General features: G+C 55.8%; 1 protein-coding gene across 1 annotated transcript in view; it reads left to right on the forward strand.

Moving 5' to 3' along the window:
- Positions 1-8: 8 nt before the first annotated feature.
- The window catches only part of LOC144489930 (amyloid-beta A4 protein-like), a gene marked incomplete at its 3' end in the record, with an annotated part of 38,392 nt that continues 19,029 nt past the window's right edge, over positions 9-19,371 (forward strand). Inside the window, exons 1-2 of the mRNA XM_078207752.1 lie at positions 9-159; positions 6,208-6,337. Coding sequence (XP_078063878.1) covers positions 19-159; positions 6,208-6,337 — 271 coding nt within the window. The remainder of the gene's footprint in view (positions 160-6,207; positions 6,338-19,371) is intronic.

Below are 19,371 nucleotides of genomic sequence, written 5' to 3' on the forward strand. Positions count from 1 at the left end.
GGCGATTCTGGAGTTCGGATGGCGGAACCACAGGTCGCCATGTTCTGCGGGAAACTCAACATGTTCATGGATATCCAGAGCGGGAAATGGGAGCCGGATCCGTCTGGAACCCAGAGCTGCCTCGGGACAAAGGATGAAATACTCACCTACTGCACAAAGGTACCCAACTCCTTACTCTGTATCTAACCCCGTGCTGTACGTGTCCTGGGAGTGTTTGATGGGGACAGTGCAGAGGGAGCTTTACTCTGTATCTAACCCCGTGCTGTACCTGTCCTAGAACATAGAACATTACAGCGCAGAACAGGCCCTTCGGCCCACGATGTTGCACCGACCAGTTAAAAAAAAAACTGTGACCCTCCAACCTAAACCAATTTCTTTTCGTCCATGAACCTATCTACGGATCTCTTAAACGCCCCCAAACTAGGCGCATTTACTACTGATGCTGGCAGGGCATTCCAATCCCTCACCACCCTCTGGGTAAAGAACCTACCCCTGACATCGGTTCTATAACTACCCCCCCTCAATTTAAAGCCATGCCCCCTCGTGCTGGATTTCTCCATCAGAGGAAAAAGGCTATCACTATCCACCCTATCTAAACCTCTAATCATCTTATATGTTTCAATAAGATCCCCTCTTAGCCGCCGCCTTTCCAGCGAAAACAATCCCAAATCCCTCAGCCTCTCCTCATAGGATCTCCCCTCCATACCAGGCAACATCCTGGTAAACCTCCTCTGCACCCTCTCCAAAGCCTCCACATCCTTCCTGTAATGTGGGGACCAGAACTGCACACAGTACTCCAAGTGCGGCCGCACCAGAGTTGTGTACAGTTGCAACATAACGCTACGACTCCTAAATTCAATCCCCCTACCAATAAACGCCAAGACACCATATGCCTTCTTAACAACCTTATCTACTTGATTCCCAACTTTCAGGGATCTATGCACACATACACCTAGATCCCTCTGCTCCTCCACACTATTCAAAGTCCTCCCGTTAGCCCTATACTCAACACATCTGTTATTCCTACCAAAGTGAATTACCTCACACTTCTCCGCATTAAACTCCATCCGCCACCTCTCGGCCCAACTTTGCAACCTGTCTAAGTCTTCCTGCAAACTACGACACCCTTCCTCACTGTCTACCACACCACCGACTTTGGTGTCATCAGCAAATTTGCTAATCCACCCAACTATACCCTCATCCAGATCATTAATAAATATTACAAACAGCAGTGGCCCCAAAACAGATCCCTGAGGTACACCACTTGTAACCGCACTCCATGATGAATATTTACTATCAACCACCACCCTCTGTTTCCTATCCGCTAGCCAATTCCTGATCCAATTTCCTAGATCACCCCCAATCCCATACATCTGCATTTTCTGCAGAAGCCTACCATGGTGAACCTTATCAAACGCCTTACTAAAATCCATATATACCACGTCCACTGCCTTGCCCCCATCCACCTCCTTGGTCACTTTCTCAAAAAACTCAATAAGGTTAGTAAGGCACGACCTACCTGCCACAAAACCATGCTGACTATCACCTATCAATTCATTACTCTCCAAATAACTATAAATCCTATCCCTTATAATTTTTTCCAACATCTTGCCGACAACAGAAGTGAGGCTCACCGGTCTATAATTCCCGGGGAAGTCTCTGTTCCCCTTCTTAAACAATGGGACAACATTCGCTAACCTCCAATCTTCTGGTACTATACCAGAGGCCAACGACGACCTGAAGATCAGAGCCAGAGGCTCTGCAATCACTTCTCTTGCCTCCCAGAGAATCCTTGGATAAATCCCATCCGGACCAGGGGATTTATCTATTTTCAGACCCTCCAGAATATCCTGCACATCCTCCTTATCAACTGTAATACTGTCTATTCTACTCCCCTGCAACCCAGTGTCCTCCTCAGCTATATTCATGTCCCCTTGCGTGAACACCGAAGAGAAATATTGGTTCAATGCTTCACCAATCTCCTCCGGTTCCACACATAACTTCCCTCTGCCATCTATAACTGGCCCTAAACTTGCCCTAACCAACCTTCTGTTCTTGACATACCTATAGAACGCCTTAGGATTCTCTTTAACCCTATCCGCCAAAGTCTTCTCATGTCCCCTTTTAGCCCTTCTAAGCTCGCTCTTCAACTCCCTCTTAGCCAATCTAAAGCTTTCTAGTGCACTACCCGAGTGCTCACGTCTCATCCGAACATAAGCCTCCTTTTTCTTTTTAACCAACAAAGAAACTTTTTTGGTGCACCACGGTTCCCTAGCCCTACCAATTCCTCCTTGCCTGACAGGGACATACCTATCACAGACTCGCAGTAGCTGCTCCTTGAAAAAACTCCACATGTCGGACGTTCCCAGTCCCTGTAATCTCCTAGTCCAACCTATGTTTCCTAATTCTCTCCTAATAGCCTCATAATTACCCTTCCCCCAGCTAAAACCACTGGCCCGAGGTTCATGCCTATCCCTTTCCATCACTAAGGTGAACGTAACCGAATTGTGGTCACTATCACCAAAATGCACACCAACTTCCAAGTCTAGCACCTGGTCTGGCTCATTTCCCAGCACCAGATCCAATATAGCCTCACCTCTAGTTGGCCTGTCTACATACTGAGTCAAAAAACCTTCCTGCACGCTTTGAACAAAAACTGACCCCTCTAACGAGCTAGAGCTATAACAATTCCAGTCAATATTAGTCAAGTTAAAATCCCCCATAACAATTGCCCTATTACTTTCACTCCTAAGCAGGATTGACTCCGCAATCCTTTCCTCAACCTCTCTAGAACTTTTAGGAGGTCTATAAAAGACTCCCAACAGGGTGACCTCTCCTCTCCTATTTCTAATCTCCGCCCATACTACCTCAACAGATAAGTCCTCATCAAACCTCCTCTCTGACACTGTGATACAATCTCTGACCAATAATGCTACCCCTCCCCCTCTTCTACCTCCTTCCCTACTTCGACTAAAACATTTGAACCCCGGGACCTGCAGCATCCATTCCTGCCCCTGCTCTATCCATGTCTCTGAAATAGCCACAACATCGAAGTCCCAGGTACTGATCCACGCTGCAAGTTCACCCACTTTATTGCGAATACTCCTGGCATTGAAGTATACACATTTCAAACCCTGCTCCACCCCACCTCTGCAATGCCGTGCATTGCAGTCCCCATCCATGCATCCCTCACTTTCAGCCCCACTACTCAGGATCCCTCCCCCCCCCCGAATCAGTTTAAACCTCCCTGCATGGCCTTAGCAAATTTACCCCCCAGGATATTGGTCCCCTTCTGATTAAGTGTCCTGGGAGTGTTTGATGGGGACAGTGTAGAGGGAGCTTTACTCTGTATCTAACCCCGTGCTGTCCCTGTCCTGGGAGTGTTTGATGGGGGACAGTGTAGAGGGAGCTTTACTCTGTATCTAACCCCGTGCTGTACCTGTCCTGGGAGTGTTTGATGGGGACAGTGTAGAGGGAGCTTTACTCTGTATCTAACCCCGTGCTGTACCTGTCCTGGGAGTGTTTGATGGGGACAGTGTAGAGGGAGCTCTACTCTGTATCTAACCCCGTGCTGTCCCTGTCCTGGGAGTGTTTGATGGGGGACAGTGTAGAGGGAGCTTTACTCTGTATCTAACCCCGTGCTGTACCTGTCCTGGGAGTGTTTGATGGGGACAGTGTAGAGGGAGCTTTACTCTGTATCTAACCCCGTGCTGTACCTGTCCTGGGAGTGTTTGATGGGGACAGTGTAGAGGGAGCTCTACTCTGTATCTAACCCCGTGCTGTCCCTGTCCTGGGAGTGTTTGATGGGGGACAGTGTAGAGGGAGCTTTACTCTGTATCTAACCCCGTGCTGTACCTGTCCTGGGAGTGTTTGATGGGGACAGTGTAGAGGGAGCTTTACTCTGTATCTAACCCCGTGCTGTACCTGTCCTGGGAGTGTTTGATGGGGGACAGTGTAGAGGGAGCTTTACTCTGTATCTAACCCCGTGCTGTATCTGTCCTGGGAGTGTTTGATGGGGACAGTGTCGAGGGAGCTTTACTCTGTATCTAACCCCGTGCTGTACCTGTCCTGGGAGTGTTTGATGGGGACAGTGTAGAGGGAGCTTTACTCTGTATCTAACCCCGTGCTGTACCTGTCCTGGGAGTGTTTGATGGGGGACAGTGTAGAGGGAGCTTTACTCTGTACCTAACCCTGTGCTTTACCTGTCCTGGGAGTGTTTGATGGGGACAGTGTAGAGGGAGCTTTACTCTGTATCTAACCCCATGCTGTACCTGTCCTGGGAGTGTTTGATTGGGGACAGTGTAGAGGGAGATTTACTCTGTATCTAACCCCGTGCTGTACCTGTCCTGGGAGTGTTTGATGGGGACAGTGTAGAGGGAGCTTTACTCTGTATCTAACCCCATGCTGTACCTGTCCTGGGAGTGTTTGATTGGGGACAGTGTAGAGGGAGATTTACTCTGTATCTAACCCCGTGTTGTACCTGCCCTGGGAGTGTTTGATGGGGGACAGTGTAGAGGGAGCTTTACTCTGTATCTAACCCCGTGCTGTACCTGTCCTGGGAGTGTTTGATGGGGGACAGTATCGAGGGAGCTTTACTCTGTATCTAACCCCGTGCTGTACCTGTCCTGGGAGTGTTTGATGGGGACAGTGTAGAGGGAGCTTTACTCTGTATCTAACCCCGTGCTGTACCTGCCCTGGGAGTGTTTGATGGGGACAGTGTAGAGGGAGCTTTACTCTGTATCTAACCCCGTGCTGTACCTGTCCTGGGAATGTTTGATGGGGGACAGTGTAGAGGGAGCTTTACTCTGTATCTAACCCCGTGCTGTACCTGTCCTGGGAGTGTTTGATGGGGACAGTGTAGAGGGAGCTTTACACTGTATCTAACCCCGTGCTGTACCTGTCCTGGGAGTGTTTGATGGGGACAGTGTAGAGGGAGCTTTACTCTGTATCTAACCCCGTGCTGTACCTGTCCTGGGAGTGTTTGATGGGGGACAGTGTAGAGGGAGCTTTACTCTGTATCTAACTCCGTGCTGTACCTGTCCTGGGAGTGTTTGATGGGGACAGTGTAGAGGGAGCTTTACTCTGTATCCAACCCCGTGCTGTACCTGTCCTGGGAGTGTTTGATGGGGACAGTGTCGAGGGAGCTTTACTCTGTATCTAACCCCGTGCTGTCCCTGTCCTGGGAGTGTTTGATGGGGACAGTGTAGAGGGAGCTTTACTCTGTATCTAACCCCGTGCTGTCCCTGTCCTGGGAGTGTTTGATGGGGGACAGTGTAGAGGGAGCTTTACTCTGTATCTAACCCCGTGCTGTACCTGTCCTGGGAGTGTTTGATGGGGGACAGTGTAGAGGGAGCTTTACTCTGTACCTAACCCTGTGCTTTACCTGTCCTGGGAGTGTTTGATGGGGGACAGTGTAGAGGGAGCTTTACTCTGTATCTAACCCCGTGCTGTACCTGTCCTGGGAGTGTTTGATGGGGACAGTGTAGAGGGAGCTTTACTCTGTATCTAACCCCGTGCTGTACCTGTCCTGGGAGTGTTTGATGGGGACAGTGTAGAGGGAGCTTTACTCTGTATCTAACCCCGTGCTGTACCTGTCCTGGGAGTGTTTGATGGGGGACAGTGTAGAGGGAGCTTTACTCTGTATCTAACCCCGTGCTGTACCTGTCCTGGGAGTGTTTGATGGAGTGGAGATGCTGGCGTTGGACTGGGTAAACTGGGTTCTTACTGTCTTTGATGGAGACAGTGTAGATTTGATTTGATTTATTATTGCGACATGTATTGGGATACAGTGAAAAGTATTGTTTCTTGCGCGCTATACAGACAAAGCATACCGTTCATAGAGAAGGAAAGGAGAGAGTCCAGAATGTAGTGTTACAGTTATAGCTAGGGTGTAGGGAAAGATCAACTTAATGCGAGGTCGGTCCATTCAAGAGTCTGACAGCAGCAGGGAAGAAGCTGTTCTTGAGTCGGTCGGTCGGTACGTGACCTCTGACTTTTGTATCTTTTTCCTGAAGGGAGAAGGTGGAAGAATGTCCGGGGTGCTTAATTATGCTGGCTGCTTTGCCGAGGCAGTGGGAAGTGTAGACAGAGTCAATGGATGGGAGGCTGGTTTGCGTGATGGGTTGGGCTACATTCACGATCTTTTGTAGTTTCTTGCGGTTTTGGGCAGAGCAGGAATCTCTCTCTGAACTGTGTTCTCTCCTGCAGGTTTACCCGGAGTTGCAAGTGACGGGAGTAATGGAATCTGGCCAGCCAGTCAAAATCGAGAATTGGTGCAAGAAAGGAAAGAGGAGGTGCAGCGGCCATATCCACATCGTCGTCCCGTTCCGCTGTCTCGGTGAGTGTGGGCCCCGTATCCCAGTGAGAGTCAGTGTGTGTGGGACCCGTACCCCAGTGAGAGTCAGTGTGTGTGGGACCCGTACCCCAGTGAGAGTCAGTGTGTGTGGAACCCGTACCCCAGTGAGAGTCAGTGTGCGTGGGACCCGTACCCCAGTGAGAGTCAGTGTGTGTGGGACCCGTACCCCAGTGAGAGTCAGTGTGTGTGGGACCCATACCCCAGTGAGAGTCAGTGTGTGTGGAACCCGTACCCCAGTGAGAGTCAGTGTGTGTGGGACCCGTACCCCAGTGAGAGTCAGTGTGTGTGGGACCCATACCCCAGTGAGAGTCAGTGTGTGTGGAACCCGTACCCCAGTGAGAGTCAGTGTGTGTGGAACCCGTACCCCAGTGAGAGTCAGTGTGTGTGGGACCCGTACCCCAGTGAGAGTCAGTGTGTGTGGGACCCATACCCCAGTGAGAGGCAGTGTGTGTGGGACCCGTACCCCAGTGAGAGTCAGTGTGTGTGGGACCCGTACCCCAGTGAGAGTCAGTGTGTGTGGGACCCGTACCCCAGTGAGAGTCAGTGTGTGTGGGACCCGTACCCCAGTGAGAGTCAGTGTGTGTGGAACCTGTACCCCAGTGAGAGTCAGTGTGTGTGGGACCCGTACCCCAGTGAGAGTCAGTGTGTGTGGAACCCGTACCCCAGTGAGAGTCAGTGTGTGTCGGACCCGTACCCCAGTGAGAGTCAGTGTGTGTGGAACCCGTACCCCAGTGAGAGTCAGTGTGTGTGAGGAACCCGTACCCCAGTGAGAGTCAGTGTGTGTGGAACCCGTACCCCAGTGAGAGTCAGTGTGTGTGGAACCCGTACCCCAGTGAGAGTCAGTGTGTGTGGGACCCGTACCCCAGTGAGAGTCAGTGTGCGTGGAACCCGTACCCCAGTGAGAGTCAGTGTGTGTGGGACCCGTACCCCAGTGAGAGTCAGTGTGTGTGGAACCCGTACCCCAGTGAGAGTCAGTGTGTGTGGAACCCGTACCCCAGTGAGAGTCAGTGTGTGTCGGACCCGTACCCCAGTGAGAGTCAGTGTGTGTGGAACCCGTACCCCAGTGAGAGTCAGTGTGTGTGAGGAACCCGTACCCCAGTGAGAGTCAGTGTGTGTGGAACCCGTACCCCAGTGAGAGTCAGTGTGTGTGGAACCCGTACCCCAGTGAGAGTCAGTGTGTGTGGGACGCGTACCCCAGTGAGAGTCAGTGTGTGTGGAACCCGTACCCCAGTGAGAGTCAGTGTGTGTCGGACCCGTACCCCAGTGAGAGTCAGTGTGTGTGGAACCCGTACCCCAGTGAGAGTCAGTGTGTGTGGGACCCGTACCCCAGTGAGAGTCAGTGTGTGTGGGACCCGTACCCCAGTGAGAGTCAGTGTGTGTGGAACCCGTACCCCAGTGAGAGTCAGTGTGTGTGGGACCTGTACCCCAGTGAGAGTCAGTGTGTGTGGAACCCGTACCCCAGTGAGAGTCAGTGTGTGTGGGACCCGTACCCCAGTGAGAGTCAGTGTGTGTGGAACCCGTACCCCAGTGAGAGTCAGTGTGTGTGGGACCCGTACCCCAGTGAGAGTCAGTGTGTGTGGAACCCGTACCCCAGTGAGAGTCAGTGTGTGTGGAACCCGTACCCCAGTGAGAGTCAGTGTGTGTGGGACCCGTACCCCAGTGAGAGTCAGTGTGTGTGGAACCCGTACCCCAGTGAAAGTCAGTGTGTGTGGAACCCGTACCCCAGTGAGAGTCAGTGTGTGTGGGACCCGTACCCCAGTGAGAGTCAGTGTGTGTGGGACCCGTATCCCAGTGAGAGTCAGTGTGTGTGGAACCCGTACCCCAGTGAGAGTCAGTGTGTGTGGAACCCGTACCCCAGTGAGAGTCAGTGTGTGTGGGACCCGTACCCCAGTGAGAGTCAGTGTGTGTGGGACCCGTACCCCAGTGAGAGTCAGTGTGTGTGGGACCCGTACCCCAGTGAGAGTCAGTGTGTGTGGGACCCGTACCCCAGTGAGAGTCAGTGTGTGTGGGACCCGTATCCCAGTGAGAGTCAGTGTGTGTGGGACCCGTACCCCAGTGAGAGTCAGTGTGTGTGGGACCCGTACCCCAGTGAGAGTCAGTGTGTGTGGAATCCGTACCCCAGTGAGAGTCAGTGTGTGTGGGACCCGTACCCCAGTGAGAGTCAGTGTGTGTGGGACCCGTACCCCAGTGAGAGTCAGTGTGTGTGGGACCCATACCCCAGTGAGAGTCAGTGTGTGTGGGAACCCGTACCCCAGTGAGAGTCAGTGTGTGTGGGACCCGTACCCCAGTGAGAGTCAGTGTGTGTGGGACCCGTACCCCAGTGAGAGCCAGTGTGTGTGGCACCCGTACCCCAGTGAGAGTCAGTGTGTGTGGGACCCGTACCCCAGTGAGAGTCAGTGTGTGTGGGACCCATACCCCAGTGAGAGTCAGTGTGTGTGGGACCCGTACCCCAGTGAGAGTCAGTGTGTGTGGAACCCGTACCCCAGTGAGAGTCAGTGTGTGTGGGACCCATACCCCAGTGAGAGTCAGTGTGTGTGGGACCCGTACCCCAGTGAGAGTCAGTGTGTGTGGCACCCGTACCCCAGTGAGAGTCAGTGTGTGTGGGACCCATACCCCAGTGAGAGTCAGTGTGTGTGGAACCCGTACCCCAGTGAGAGTCAGTGTGTGTGGAACCCGTACCCCAGTGAGAGTCAGTGTGTGTGGAACCCGTACCCCAGTGAGAGTCTGTGTGTGTGGAACCCGTACCCCAGTGAGAGTCAGTGTGTGTGGCACCCGTACCCCAGTGAGAGTCAGTGTGTGTGGAACCCGTACCCCAGTAAGAGTCAGTGTGTGTGGGACCCGTACCCCAGTGAGAGTCAGTGTGTGTGGAACCCGTACCCCAGTGAGAGTCAGTGTGTGTGGGACCCGTACCCCAGTGAGAGTCAGTGTGTGTGGGACCCGTACCCCAGTGAGAGTCAGTGTGTGTGGAACCCGTACCCCAGTGAGAGTCAGTGTGTGTGGAACCCGTACCCCAGTGAGAGTCAGTGTGTGTGGAACCCGTACCCCAGTGAGAGTCAGTGTGTGTGGAACCCGTACCCCAGTGAGAGTCAGTGTGTGTGGGACCCGTACCCCAGTGAGAGTCAGTGTGTGTGGAACCCGTACCCGAGTGAGAGTCAGTGTGTGTGGGACCCGTACCCCAGTGAGAGTCAGAGTGTGTGGGACCCGTACCCCAGTGAGAGTCAGTGTGTGTGGAACCCGTACCCCAGTGAGGGTCAGTGTGTGTGGAACCCGTACCCCAGTGAGAGTCAGTGTGTGTGGGACCCGTACCCCAGTGAGAGTCAGTGTGTGTGGAACCCGTACCCCAGTGAGAGTCAGTGTGTGTGGAACCCGTACCCCAGTGAGAGTCAGTGTGTGTGGAACCCGTACCCCAGTGAGAGTCAGTGTGTGTGGAACCCGTACCCCAGTGAGAGTCAGTGTGTGTGGCACCCGTACCCCAGTGAGAGTCAGTGTGTGTGGGACCCGTACCCCAGTGAGAGTCAGTGTGTGTGGGACCCGTACCCCAGTGAGAGTCAGTGTGTGTGGAACCCGTACCCCAGTGAGAGTCAGTGTGTGTGGAACCCGTACCCCAGTGAGAGTCAGTGTGTGTGGAACCCGTACCCCAGTGAGAGTCAGTGTGTGTGGAACCCGTACCCCAGTGAGAGTCAGTGTGTGTGGGACCCGTACCCCAGTGAGAGTCAGTGTGTGTGGGACCCATACCCCAGTGAGAGTCAGTGTGTGTGGGACCCGTACCCCAGTGAGAGTCAGTGTGTGTGGGACCCGTACCCCAGTGAGAGTCAGTGTGTGTGGAACCCGTACCCCAGTGAGAGTCAGTGTGTGTGGAACCTGTACCCCAGTGAGAGTCAGTGTGTGTGGGACCCGTACCCCAGTGAGAGTCAGTGTGTGTGGGACCCGTACCCCAGTGAGAGTCAGTGTGTGTGGGACCCGTACCCCAGTGAGAGTCAGTGTGTGTGGGACCCGTACCCCAGTGAGAGTCAGTGTGTGTGGGACCCGTACCCCAGTGAGAGTCAGTGTGTGTGGGACCCGTACCCCAGTGAGAGTCAGTGTGTGTGGAACCCGTACCCCAGTGAGAGTCAGTGTGTGTGGGACCCGTACCCCAGTGAGAGTCAGTGTGTGTGGGACCCGTACCCCAGTGAGAGTCAGTGTGTGTGGCACCCATACCCCAGTGAGAGTCAGTGTGTGTGGGACCCGTACCCCAGTGAGAGCCAGTGTGTGTGGGACCCGTACCCCAGTGAGAGTCAGTGTGTGTGGGACCCGTACCCCAGTGAGAGTCAGTGTGTGTGGGACCCATACCCCAGTGAGAGTCAGTGTGTGTGGAACCTGTACCCCAGTGAGAGTCAGTGTGTGTGGAACCCGTACCCCAGTGAGGGTCAGTGTGTGTGGAACCCGTACCCCAGTGAGAGTCAGTGTGTGTGGGACCCGTACCCCAGTGAGAGTCAGTGTGTGTGGAACCCGTACCCCAGTGAGAGTCAGTGTGTGTGGAACCCGTACCCCAGTGAGAGTCAGTGTGTGTGGAACCCGTACCCCAGTGAGAGTCAGTGTGTGTGGAACCCGTACCCCAGTGAGAGTCAGTGTGCGTGGCACCCGTACCCCAGTGAGAGTCAGTGTGTGTGGGACCCGTACCCCAGTGAGAGTCAGTGTGTGTGGGACCCGTACCCCAGTGAGAGTCAGTGTGTGTGGAACCCGTACCCCAGTGAGAGTCAGTGTGTGTGGGACCCGTACCCCAGTGAGAGTCAGTGTGTGTGGGACCCGTACCCCAGTGAGAGTCAGTGTGTGTGGAACCCGTACCCCAGTGAGAGTCAGTGTGTGTGGAACCCGTACCCCAGTGAGAGTCAGTGTGTGTGGAACCCGTACCCCAGTGAGAGTCAGTGTGTGTGGAACCCGTACCCCAGTGAGAGTCAGTGTGTGTGGGACCCGTACCCCAGTGAGAGTCAGTGTGTGTGGGACCCATACCCCAGTGAGAGTCAGTGTGTGTGGGACCCGTACCCCAGTGAGAGTCAGTGTGTGTGGGACCCGTACCCCAGTGAGAGTCAGTGTGTGTGGAACCCGTACCCCAGTGAGAGTCAGTGTGTGTGGAACCTGTACCCCAGTGAGAGTCAGTGTGTGTGGGACCCGTACCCCAGTGAGAGTCAGTGTGTGTGGGACCCGTACCCCAGTGAGAGTCAGTGTGTGTGGGACCCGTACCCCAGTGAGAGTCAGTGTGTGTGGGACCCGTACCCCAGTGAGAGTCAGTGTGTGTGGGACCCGTACCCCAGTGAGAGTCAGTGTGTGTGGGACCCGTACCCCAGTGAGAGTCAGTGTGTGTGGAACCCGTACCCCAGTGAGAGTCAGTGTGTGTGGGACCCGTACCCCAGTGAGAGTCAGTGTGTGTGGGACCCGTACCCCAGTGAGAGTCAGTGTGTGTGGCACCCATACCCCAGTGAGAGTCAGTGTGTGTGGGACCCGTACCCCAGTGAGAGCCAGTGTGTGTGGGACCCGTACCCCAGTGAGAGTCAGTGTGTGTGGGACCCGTACCCCAGTGAGAGTCAGTGTGTGTGGGACCCATACCCCAGTGAGAGTCAGTGTGTGTGGGACCTGTACCCCAGTGAGAGTCAGTGTGTGGAACCCGTACCCCAGTGAGGGTCAGTGTGTGTGGAACCCGTACCCCAGTGAGAGTCAGTGTGTGTGGGACCCGTACCCCAGTGAGAGTCAGTGTGTGTGGGACCCGTACCCCAGTGAGAGTCAGTGTGTGTGGAACCCGTCCCCCAGTGAGAGTCAGTGTGTGTGGAACCCGTACCCCAGTGAGAGTCAGTGTGTGTGGGACCCGTACCCCAGTGAGAGTCAGTGTGTGTGGAACCTGTACCCCAGTGAGAGTCAGTGTGTGTGGGACCCGTACCCCAGTGAGAGTCAGTGTGTGTGGGACCCGTACCCCAGTGAGAGTCAGTGTGTGTGGGACCCGTACCCCAGTGAGAGTCAGTGTGTGTGGGACCCGTACCCCAGTGAGAGTCAGTGTGTGTGGGACCCGTACCCCAGTGAGAGTCAGTGTGTGTGGGACCCGTACCCCAGTGAGAGTCAGTGTGTGTGGAACCCGTACCCCAGTGAGAGTCAGTGTGTGTGGGACCCGTACCCCAGTGAGAGTCAGTGTGTGTGGGACCCGTACCCCAGTGAGAGTCAGTGTGTGTGGCACCCATACCCCAGTGAGAGTCAGTGTGTGTGGGACCCGTACCCCAGTGAGAGCCAGTGTGTGTGGGACCCGTACCCCAGTGAGAGTCAGTGTGTGTGGGACCCGTACCCCAGTGAGAGTCAGTGTGTGTGGGACCCATACCCCAGTGAGAGTCAGTGTGTGTGGAACCTGTACCCCAGTGAGAGTCAGTGTGTGTGGAACCCGTACCCCAGTGAGGGTCAGTGTGTGTGGAACCCGTACCCCAGTGAGAGTCAGTGTGTGTGGGACCCGTACCCCAGTGAGAGTCAGTGTGTGTGGAACCCGTACCCCAGTGAGAGTCAGTGTGTGTGGAACCCGTACCCCAGTGAGAGTCAGTGTGTGTGGAACCCGTACCCCAGTGAGAGTCAGTGTGTGTGGAACCCGTACCCCAGTGAGAGTCAGTGTGCGTGGCACCCGTACCCCAGTGAGAGTCAGTGTGTGTGGGACCCGTACCCCAGTGAGAGTCAGTGTGTGTGGGACCCGTACCCCAGTGAGAGTCAGTGTGTGTGGAACCCGTACCCCAGTGAGAGTCAGTGTGTGTGGGACCCGTACCCCAGTGAGAGTCAGTGTGTGTGGGACCCGTACCCCAGTGAGAGTCAGTGTGTGTGGAACCCGTACCCCAGTGAGAGTCAGTGTGTGTGGAACCCGTACCCCAGTGAGAGTCAGTGTGTGTGGAACCCGTACCCCAGTGAGAGTCAGTGTGTGTGGAACCCGTACCCCAGTGAGAGTCAGTGTGTGTGGGACCCGTACCCCAGTGAGAGTCAGTGTGTGTGGGACCCATACCCCAGTGAGAGTCAGTGTGTGTGGGACCCGTACCCCAGTGAGAGTCAGTGTGTGTGGGACCCGTACCCCAGTGAGAGTCAGTGTGTGTGGAACCCGTACCCCAGTGAGAGTCAGTGTGTGTGGAACCTGTACCCCAGTGAGAGTCAGTGTGTGTGGGACCCGTACCCCAGTGAGAGTCAGTGTGTGTGGGACCCGTACCCCAGTGAGAGTCAGTGTGTGTGGGACCCGTACCCCAGTGAGAGTCAGTGTGTGTGGGACCCGTACCCCAGTGAGAGTCAGTGTGTGTGGGACCCGTACCCCAGTGAGAGTCAGTGTGTGTGGGACCCGTACCCCAGTGAGAGTCAGTGTGTGTGGAACCCGTACCCCAGTGAGAGTCAGTGTGTGTGGGACCCGTACCCCAGTGAGAGTCAGTGTGTGTGGGACCCGTACCCCAGTGAGAGTCAGTGTGTGTGGCACCCATACCCCAGTGAGAGTCAGTGTGTGTGGGACCCGTACCCCAGTGAGAGCCAGTGTGTGTGGGACCCGTACCCCAGTGAGAGTCAGTGTGTGTGGGACCCGTACCCCAGTGAGAGTCAGTGTGTGTGGGACCCATACCCCAGTGAGAGTCAGTGTGTGTGGGACCTGTACCCCAGTGAGAGTCAGTGTGTGGAACCCGTACCCCAGTGAGAGTCAGTGTGTGTGGAACCCGTACCCCAGTGAGAGTCAGTGTGTGTGGGACCCGTACCCCAGTGAGAGTCAGTGTGTGTGGGACCCGTACCCCAGTGAGAGTCAGTGTGTGTGGAACCCGTCCCCAGTGAGAGTCAGTGTGTGTGGAACCCGTACCCCAGTGAGAGTCATTGTGTGTGGGACCCGTACCCCAGTGAGAGTCAGTGTGTGTGGAACCTGTACCCCAGTGAGAGTCAGTGTGTGTGGGACCCGTACCCCAGTGAGAGTCAGTGTGTGTGGGACCCGTACCCCAGTGAGAGTCAGTGTGTGTGGGACCCGTACCCCAGTGAGACTCAGTGTGTGTGGGACCCGTACCCCAGTGAGAGTTAGTGTGTGTGGAACGCGTACCCCAGTGAGAGTCAGTGTGTGTGGGACCCGTACCCCAGTGAGAGTCAGTGTGTGTGGAACCCGTACCCCAGTGAGAGTCTCTGTGTATGGGACCCGTACCCCAGTGAGAGTCAGTGTGTGTGGGACCCGTACCCCAGTGAGAGTCAGTGTGTGTGGGACCCATACCCCAGTGAGAGTCAGTGTGTGTGGGACCCGTAACCCAGTGAGAGTCAGTGTGTGTGGAACCCGTACCCCAGTGAGAGTCAGTGTGTGTGGGACCCATACCCCAGTGAGAGTCAGTGTGTGTGGGACCCGTACCCCAGTGAGAGTCAGTGTGTGTGGGACCCGTACCCCAGTGAGAGTCAGTGTGTGTGGAACCCGTACCCCAGTGAGAGTCAGTGTGTGTGGAACCCGTACCCCAGTGAGAGTCAGTGTGTGTGGAACCCGTACCCCAGTGAGAGTCAGTGTGTGTGGGACCCGTACCCCAGTGAGAGTCAGTGTGTGTGGAACCCGTACCCCAGTGAGAGTCTGTGTGTGTGGGACCCGTACCCCAGTGAGAGTCAGTGTGTGTGGGACCCGTACCCCAGTGAGAGTCAGTGTGTGTGGGACCCATACCCCAGTGAGAGTCAGTGTGTGTGGGACCCGTAACCCAGTGAGAGTCAGTGTGTGTGGAACCCGTACCCCAGTGAGAGTCAGTGTGTGTGGGACCCATACCCCAGTGAGAGTCAGTGTGTGTGGGACCCGTACCCCAGTGAGAGTCAGTGTGTGTGGGACCCGTACCCCAGTGAGAGTCAGTGTGTGTGGAACCCGTACCCCAGTGAGAGTCAGTGTGTGTGGAACCCGTACCCCAGTGAGAGTCAATGTGTGTGGGACCCGTACCCCAGTGAGAGTCAGTGTGTGTGGAACCCGTACCCCAGTGAGAGTCAGTGTGTGTGGAACCCGTACCCCAGTGAGAGTCAGTGTGTGTGGAACCCGTACCCCAGTGAGAGTCAGTGTGTGTGGGACCCGTACCCCAGTGAGAGTCAGTGTGTGTGGAACCCGTACCCCAGTGAGAGTCTGTGTGTGTGGGACCCGTACCCCAGTGAGAGTCAGTACGTGTGGGACCCGTACCCCAGTGAGAGTCAGTGTGTGTGGGACCCATACCCCAGTGAGAGTCAGTGTGTGTGGGACCCGTAACACAGTGAGAGTCAGTGTGTGTGGAACCCGTACCCCAGTGAGAGTCAGTGTGTGTGGGACCCGTACCCCAGTGAGAGTCAGTGTGTGTGGGACCCATACCCCAGTGAGAGTCAGTGTGTGTGGAACCCGTACCCCAGTGAGAGTCAGTGTGTGTGGGACCCGTACGCCAGTGAGAGTCAGTACGTGTGGGATCCGTACCCCAGTGAGAGTCAGTGTGTGTGGGACCCTACCCCAGTGAGAGTCAGTGTGTGTGGGACCCGTAACCCAGTGAGAGTCAGTGTGTGTGGAACCCGTACCCCAGTGAGAGTCAGTGTGTGTGGAACCCGTACCCCAGTGAGAGTCAGTGTGTGTGGAACCCGTACCCCAGTGAGAGTCAGTGTGTGTGGGACCCGTAACCCAGTGAGAGTCAGTGTGTGTGGGACCCGTACCCCAGTGAGAGTCAGTGTGTGTGGGACCCGTACCCCAGTGAGAGTCAGTACGTGTGGGACCCGTACCCCAGTGAGAGTCAGTGTGTGTGGGACCCATCCCCCAGTGAGAGTCAGTGTGTGTGGAATCCGTACCCCAGTGAGTCAGTGTGTGTGGGACCCGTACCCCAGTGAGAGTCAGTGTGTGTGGAACCCGTACCCCAGTGAGAGTCAGTGTGCGTGGGACCCGTACCCCAGTGAGAGTCAGTGTGTGTGGGACCCGTACCCCAGTGAGAGTCAGTGTGTGGGACCCGTACCCCAGTGAGAGTCAGTGTGTGTGGGACCCGTACCCCAGTGAGAGTCAGTGTGTGTGGGACCCGTACACCAGTGAGAGTCAGTGTGTGTGGAACCCGTACCCCAGTGAGTGTCAGTGTGTGTGGAACCCGTACCCCAGTGAGAGTCAGTGTGTGGAACCCGTACCCCAGTGAGAGTCAGTGTGTGGAACCCGTACCCCAGTGAGAGTCAGTGTGTGTGGAACCCGTACCCCAGTGAGAGTCAGTGTGTGTGGAACCCGTACCCCAGTGAGAGTCAGTGTGTGGAACCCGTACCCCAGTGAGAGTCAGTGTGTGTGGAACCCGTACCCCAGTGAGAGTCAGTGTTTGTGGGACCCGTACCCCAGTGAGAGTCAGTGTGTGTGGAACCTGTACCCCAGTGAGAGTCAGTGTGTGCGACCCGTACCCCAGTGAGATTCAGTGTGTGTGGAACCCGTACCCCGGTGAGAGTCAGTGTGTGTGGGATCCGTACCCCAGTGAGAGTCAGTGTGTGTGGAACCCGTACCCCAGTGAGAGTCAGTGTGTGTGGGACCCGCATCCCAGTGAGAGTCGGTGTGTGTGGGACCCATACCCCAGTGAGAGTCAGTGTGTGTGGAACCCGTACCCCAGTGAGAGTCAGTGTGTGTGGAACCCGTACCCCAGTGAGAGTCAGTGTGTGGGACCCGTACCCCAGTGAGAGTCAGTGTGTGTGGGACCCGTACCCCAGTGAGAGTCAGTGTGTGTGGGACCCGGACACCAGTGAGAGTCAGTGTGTGTGGAACCCGTACCCCAGTGAGAGTCAGAGTGTGTGGGATCCGTACCCCAGTGAGAGTCAGTGTGTGTGAAACCCGTACCCCAGTGAGAGTCAGAGTGTTTGGGACCCGTACCCCAGTGAGAGTCAGTGTGTGTGGAACCTTTACCCCAGTGAGAGTCAGTGTGTGTGGAACCCGTACCCCAGAGGGAGCCAGTGTGTGTGGGACCCGTACCCCAGTGAGAGTCAGTGTGTGTGGGACCCGTACCCCAGTGAGAGTCAGTGTGTGTGGAACCCGTACCCCAGTGAGAGTCAGTGTGTTTGGAACCCGTACCCCAGTGAGAGTCAGTGTGTGTGGAACCCGTACCCCAGTGAGAGTCAGTGTGTTTGGAACCCGTACCCCAGTGAGAGTCAGTGTGTGTGGGACCCGTACCCCAGTGAGAGTCAGTGTGTGTGGAACCCGTACCCCAGTGAGAGTCTGTGTGTGTGGGACCCGTACCCCAGTGAGAGTCAGTGTGTGTGGGACCCATACCCCAGTGAGAGTCAGTGTGTGTGGGACCCGTAACCCAGTGAGAGTCAGTGTGTGTGGAACCCGTACCCCAGTGAGAGTCAGTGTGTGTGGGACCCATACCCCAGTGAGAGTCAGTGTGTGTGGGACCCGTACCCCAGTGAGAGTTAGTGTGTGTGGAACCCGTACCCCAGTGAGAGTCAGTGTGTGTGGAACCCGTACCCCAGTGAGAGTCAGTGTGTGTGGAACCCGTACCCCAGTGAGAGTCAGTGTGTGTGGGACCCGTACCCCAGTGAGAGTCAGTGTGTGTGGAACCCGTACCCCAGTGAGAGTCAGTGTGTGTGGAACCCGTTCCCCAGTGAGAGTCAGTGTGTGGGGAACCCGTACCCCAGTGAGAGTCAGTGTGTGTGGAACCCGTACCCCAGTGAGAGTCAGTGTGTTTGGAACCCGTACCCCAGTGAGAGTCAGTGTGTGTGGGACCCGTACCCCAGTGAGAGTCAGTGTGTGTGGAACCCGTACCCCAGTGAGAGTCTGTGTGTGTGGGACCCGTACCCCAGTGAGAGTCAGTGTGTGTGGGACCCGTACCCCAGTGAGAGTCAGTGTGTGTGGGACCCGTAACCCAGTGAGAGTCAGTGTGTGTGGAACCCGTACCCCAGTGAGAGTCAGTGTGTGTGGGACCCATACCCCAGTGAGAGTCAGTGTGTGTGGGACCCGTACCCCAGTGAGAGTTAGTGTGTGTGGAACCCGTACCCCAGTGAGAGTCAGTGTGTGTGGAACCCGTACCCCAGTGAGAGTCAGTGTGTGTGGAACCCGTACCCCAGTGAGAGTCAGTGTGTGTGGGACCCGTACCCCAGTGAGAGTCAGTGTGTGTGGAACCCGTACCCCAGTGAGAGTCAGTGTGTGTGGAACCCGTACCCCAGTGAGAGTCAGTGTGTGTGGAACCCGTACCCCAGTGAGAGTCAGTGTGTGTGGAACCCGTACCCCAGTGAGAGTCAGTGTGTTTGGAACCCGTACCCCAGTGAGAGTCAGTGTGTGTGGGACCCGTACCCCAGTGAGAGTCAGTGTGTGTGGAACCCGTACCCCAGTGAGAGTCTGTGTGTGTGGGACCCGTACCCCAGTGAGAGTCAGTGTGTGTGGGACCCGTACCCCAGTGAGAGTCAGTGTGTGTGGGACCCATACCCCAGTGAGAGTCAGTGTGTGTGGGACCCGTAACCCAGTGAGAGTCAGTGTGTGTGGAACCCGTACCCCAGTGAGAGTCAGTGTGTGTGGAACCCGTACCCCAGTGAGAGTCAGTGTGTGTGGGACCCGTACCCCAGTGAGAGTCAGTGTGTGTGGAACCCGTACCCCAGTGAGAGTCTGTGTGTGTGGGACCCGTACCCCAGTGAGAGTCAGTGTGTGTGGGACCCATACCCCAGTGAGAGTCAGTGTGTGTGGGACCCGTACCCCAGTGAGAGTCAGTGTGTGTGGGACCCGTACCCCAGTGAGAGTCAGTGTGTGTGGAACCCGTACCCCAGTGAGAGTCAGTGTGTGTGGAACCCGTACCCCAGTGAGAGTCAGTGTGTGTGGGACCCGTACCCCAGTGAGAGTCAGTGTGTGTGGAACCCGTACCCCAGTGAGAGTCAGTGTGTGTGGAACCCGTACCCCAGTGAGAGTCAGTGTGTGTGGAACCCGTACCCCAGTGAGAGTCAGTGTGTGTGGGACCCGTACCCCAGTGAGAGTCAGTGTGTGTGGAACCCGTACCCCAGTGAGAGTCTGTGTGTGTGGGACCCGTACCCCAGTGAGAGTCAGTACGTGTGGGACCCGTACCCCAGTGAGAGTCAGTGTGTGTGGGACC

This window comes from Mustelus asterias, unplaced genomic scaffold (genome assembly GCF_964213995.1).
Source record: "Mustelus asterias unplaced genomic scaffold, sMusAst1.hap1.1 HAP1_SCAFFOLD_2682, whole genome shotgun sequence".
In the NCBI taxonomy this organism is placed as follows: Eukaryota; Metazoa; Chordata; class Chondrichthyes; order Carcharhiniformes; family Triakidae; genus Mustelus; species Mustelus asterias.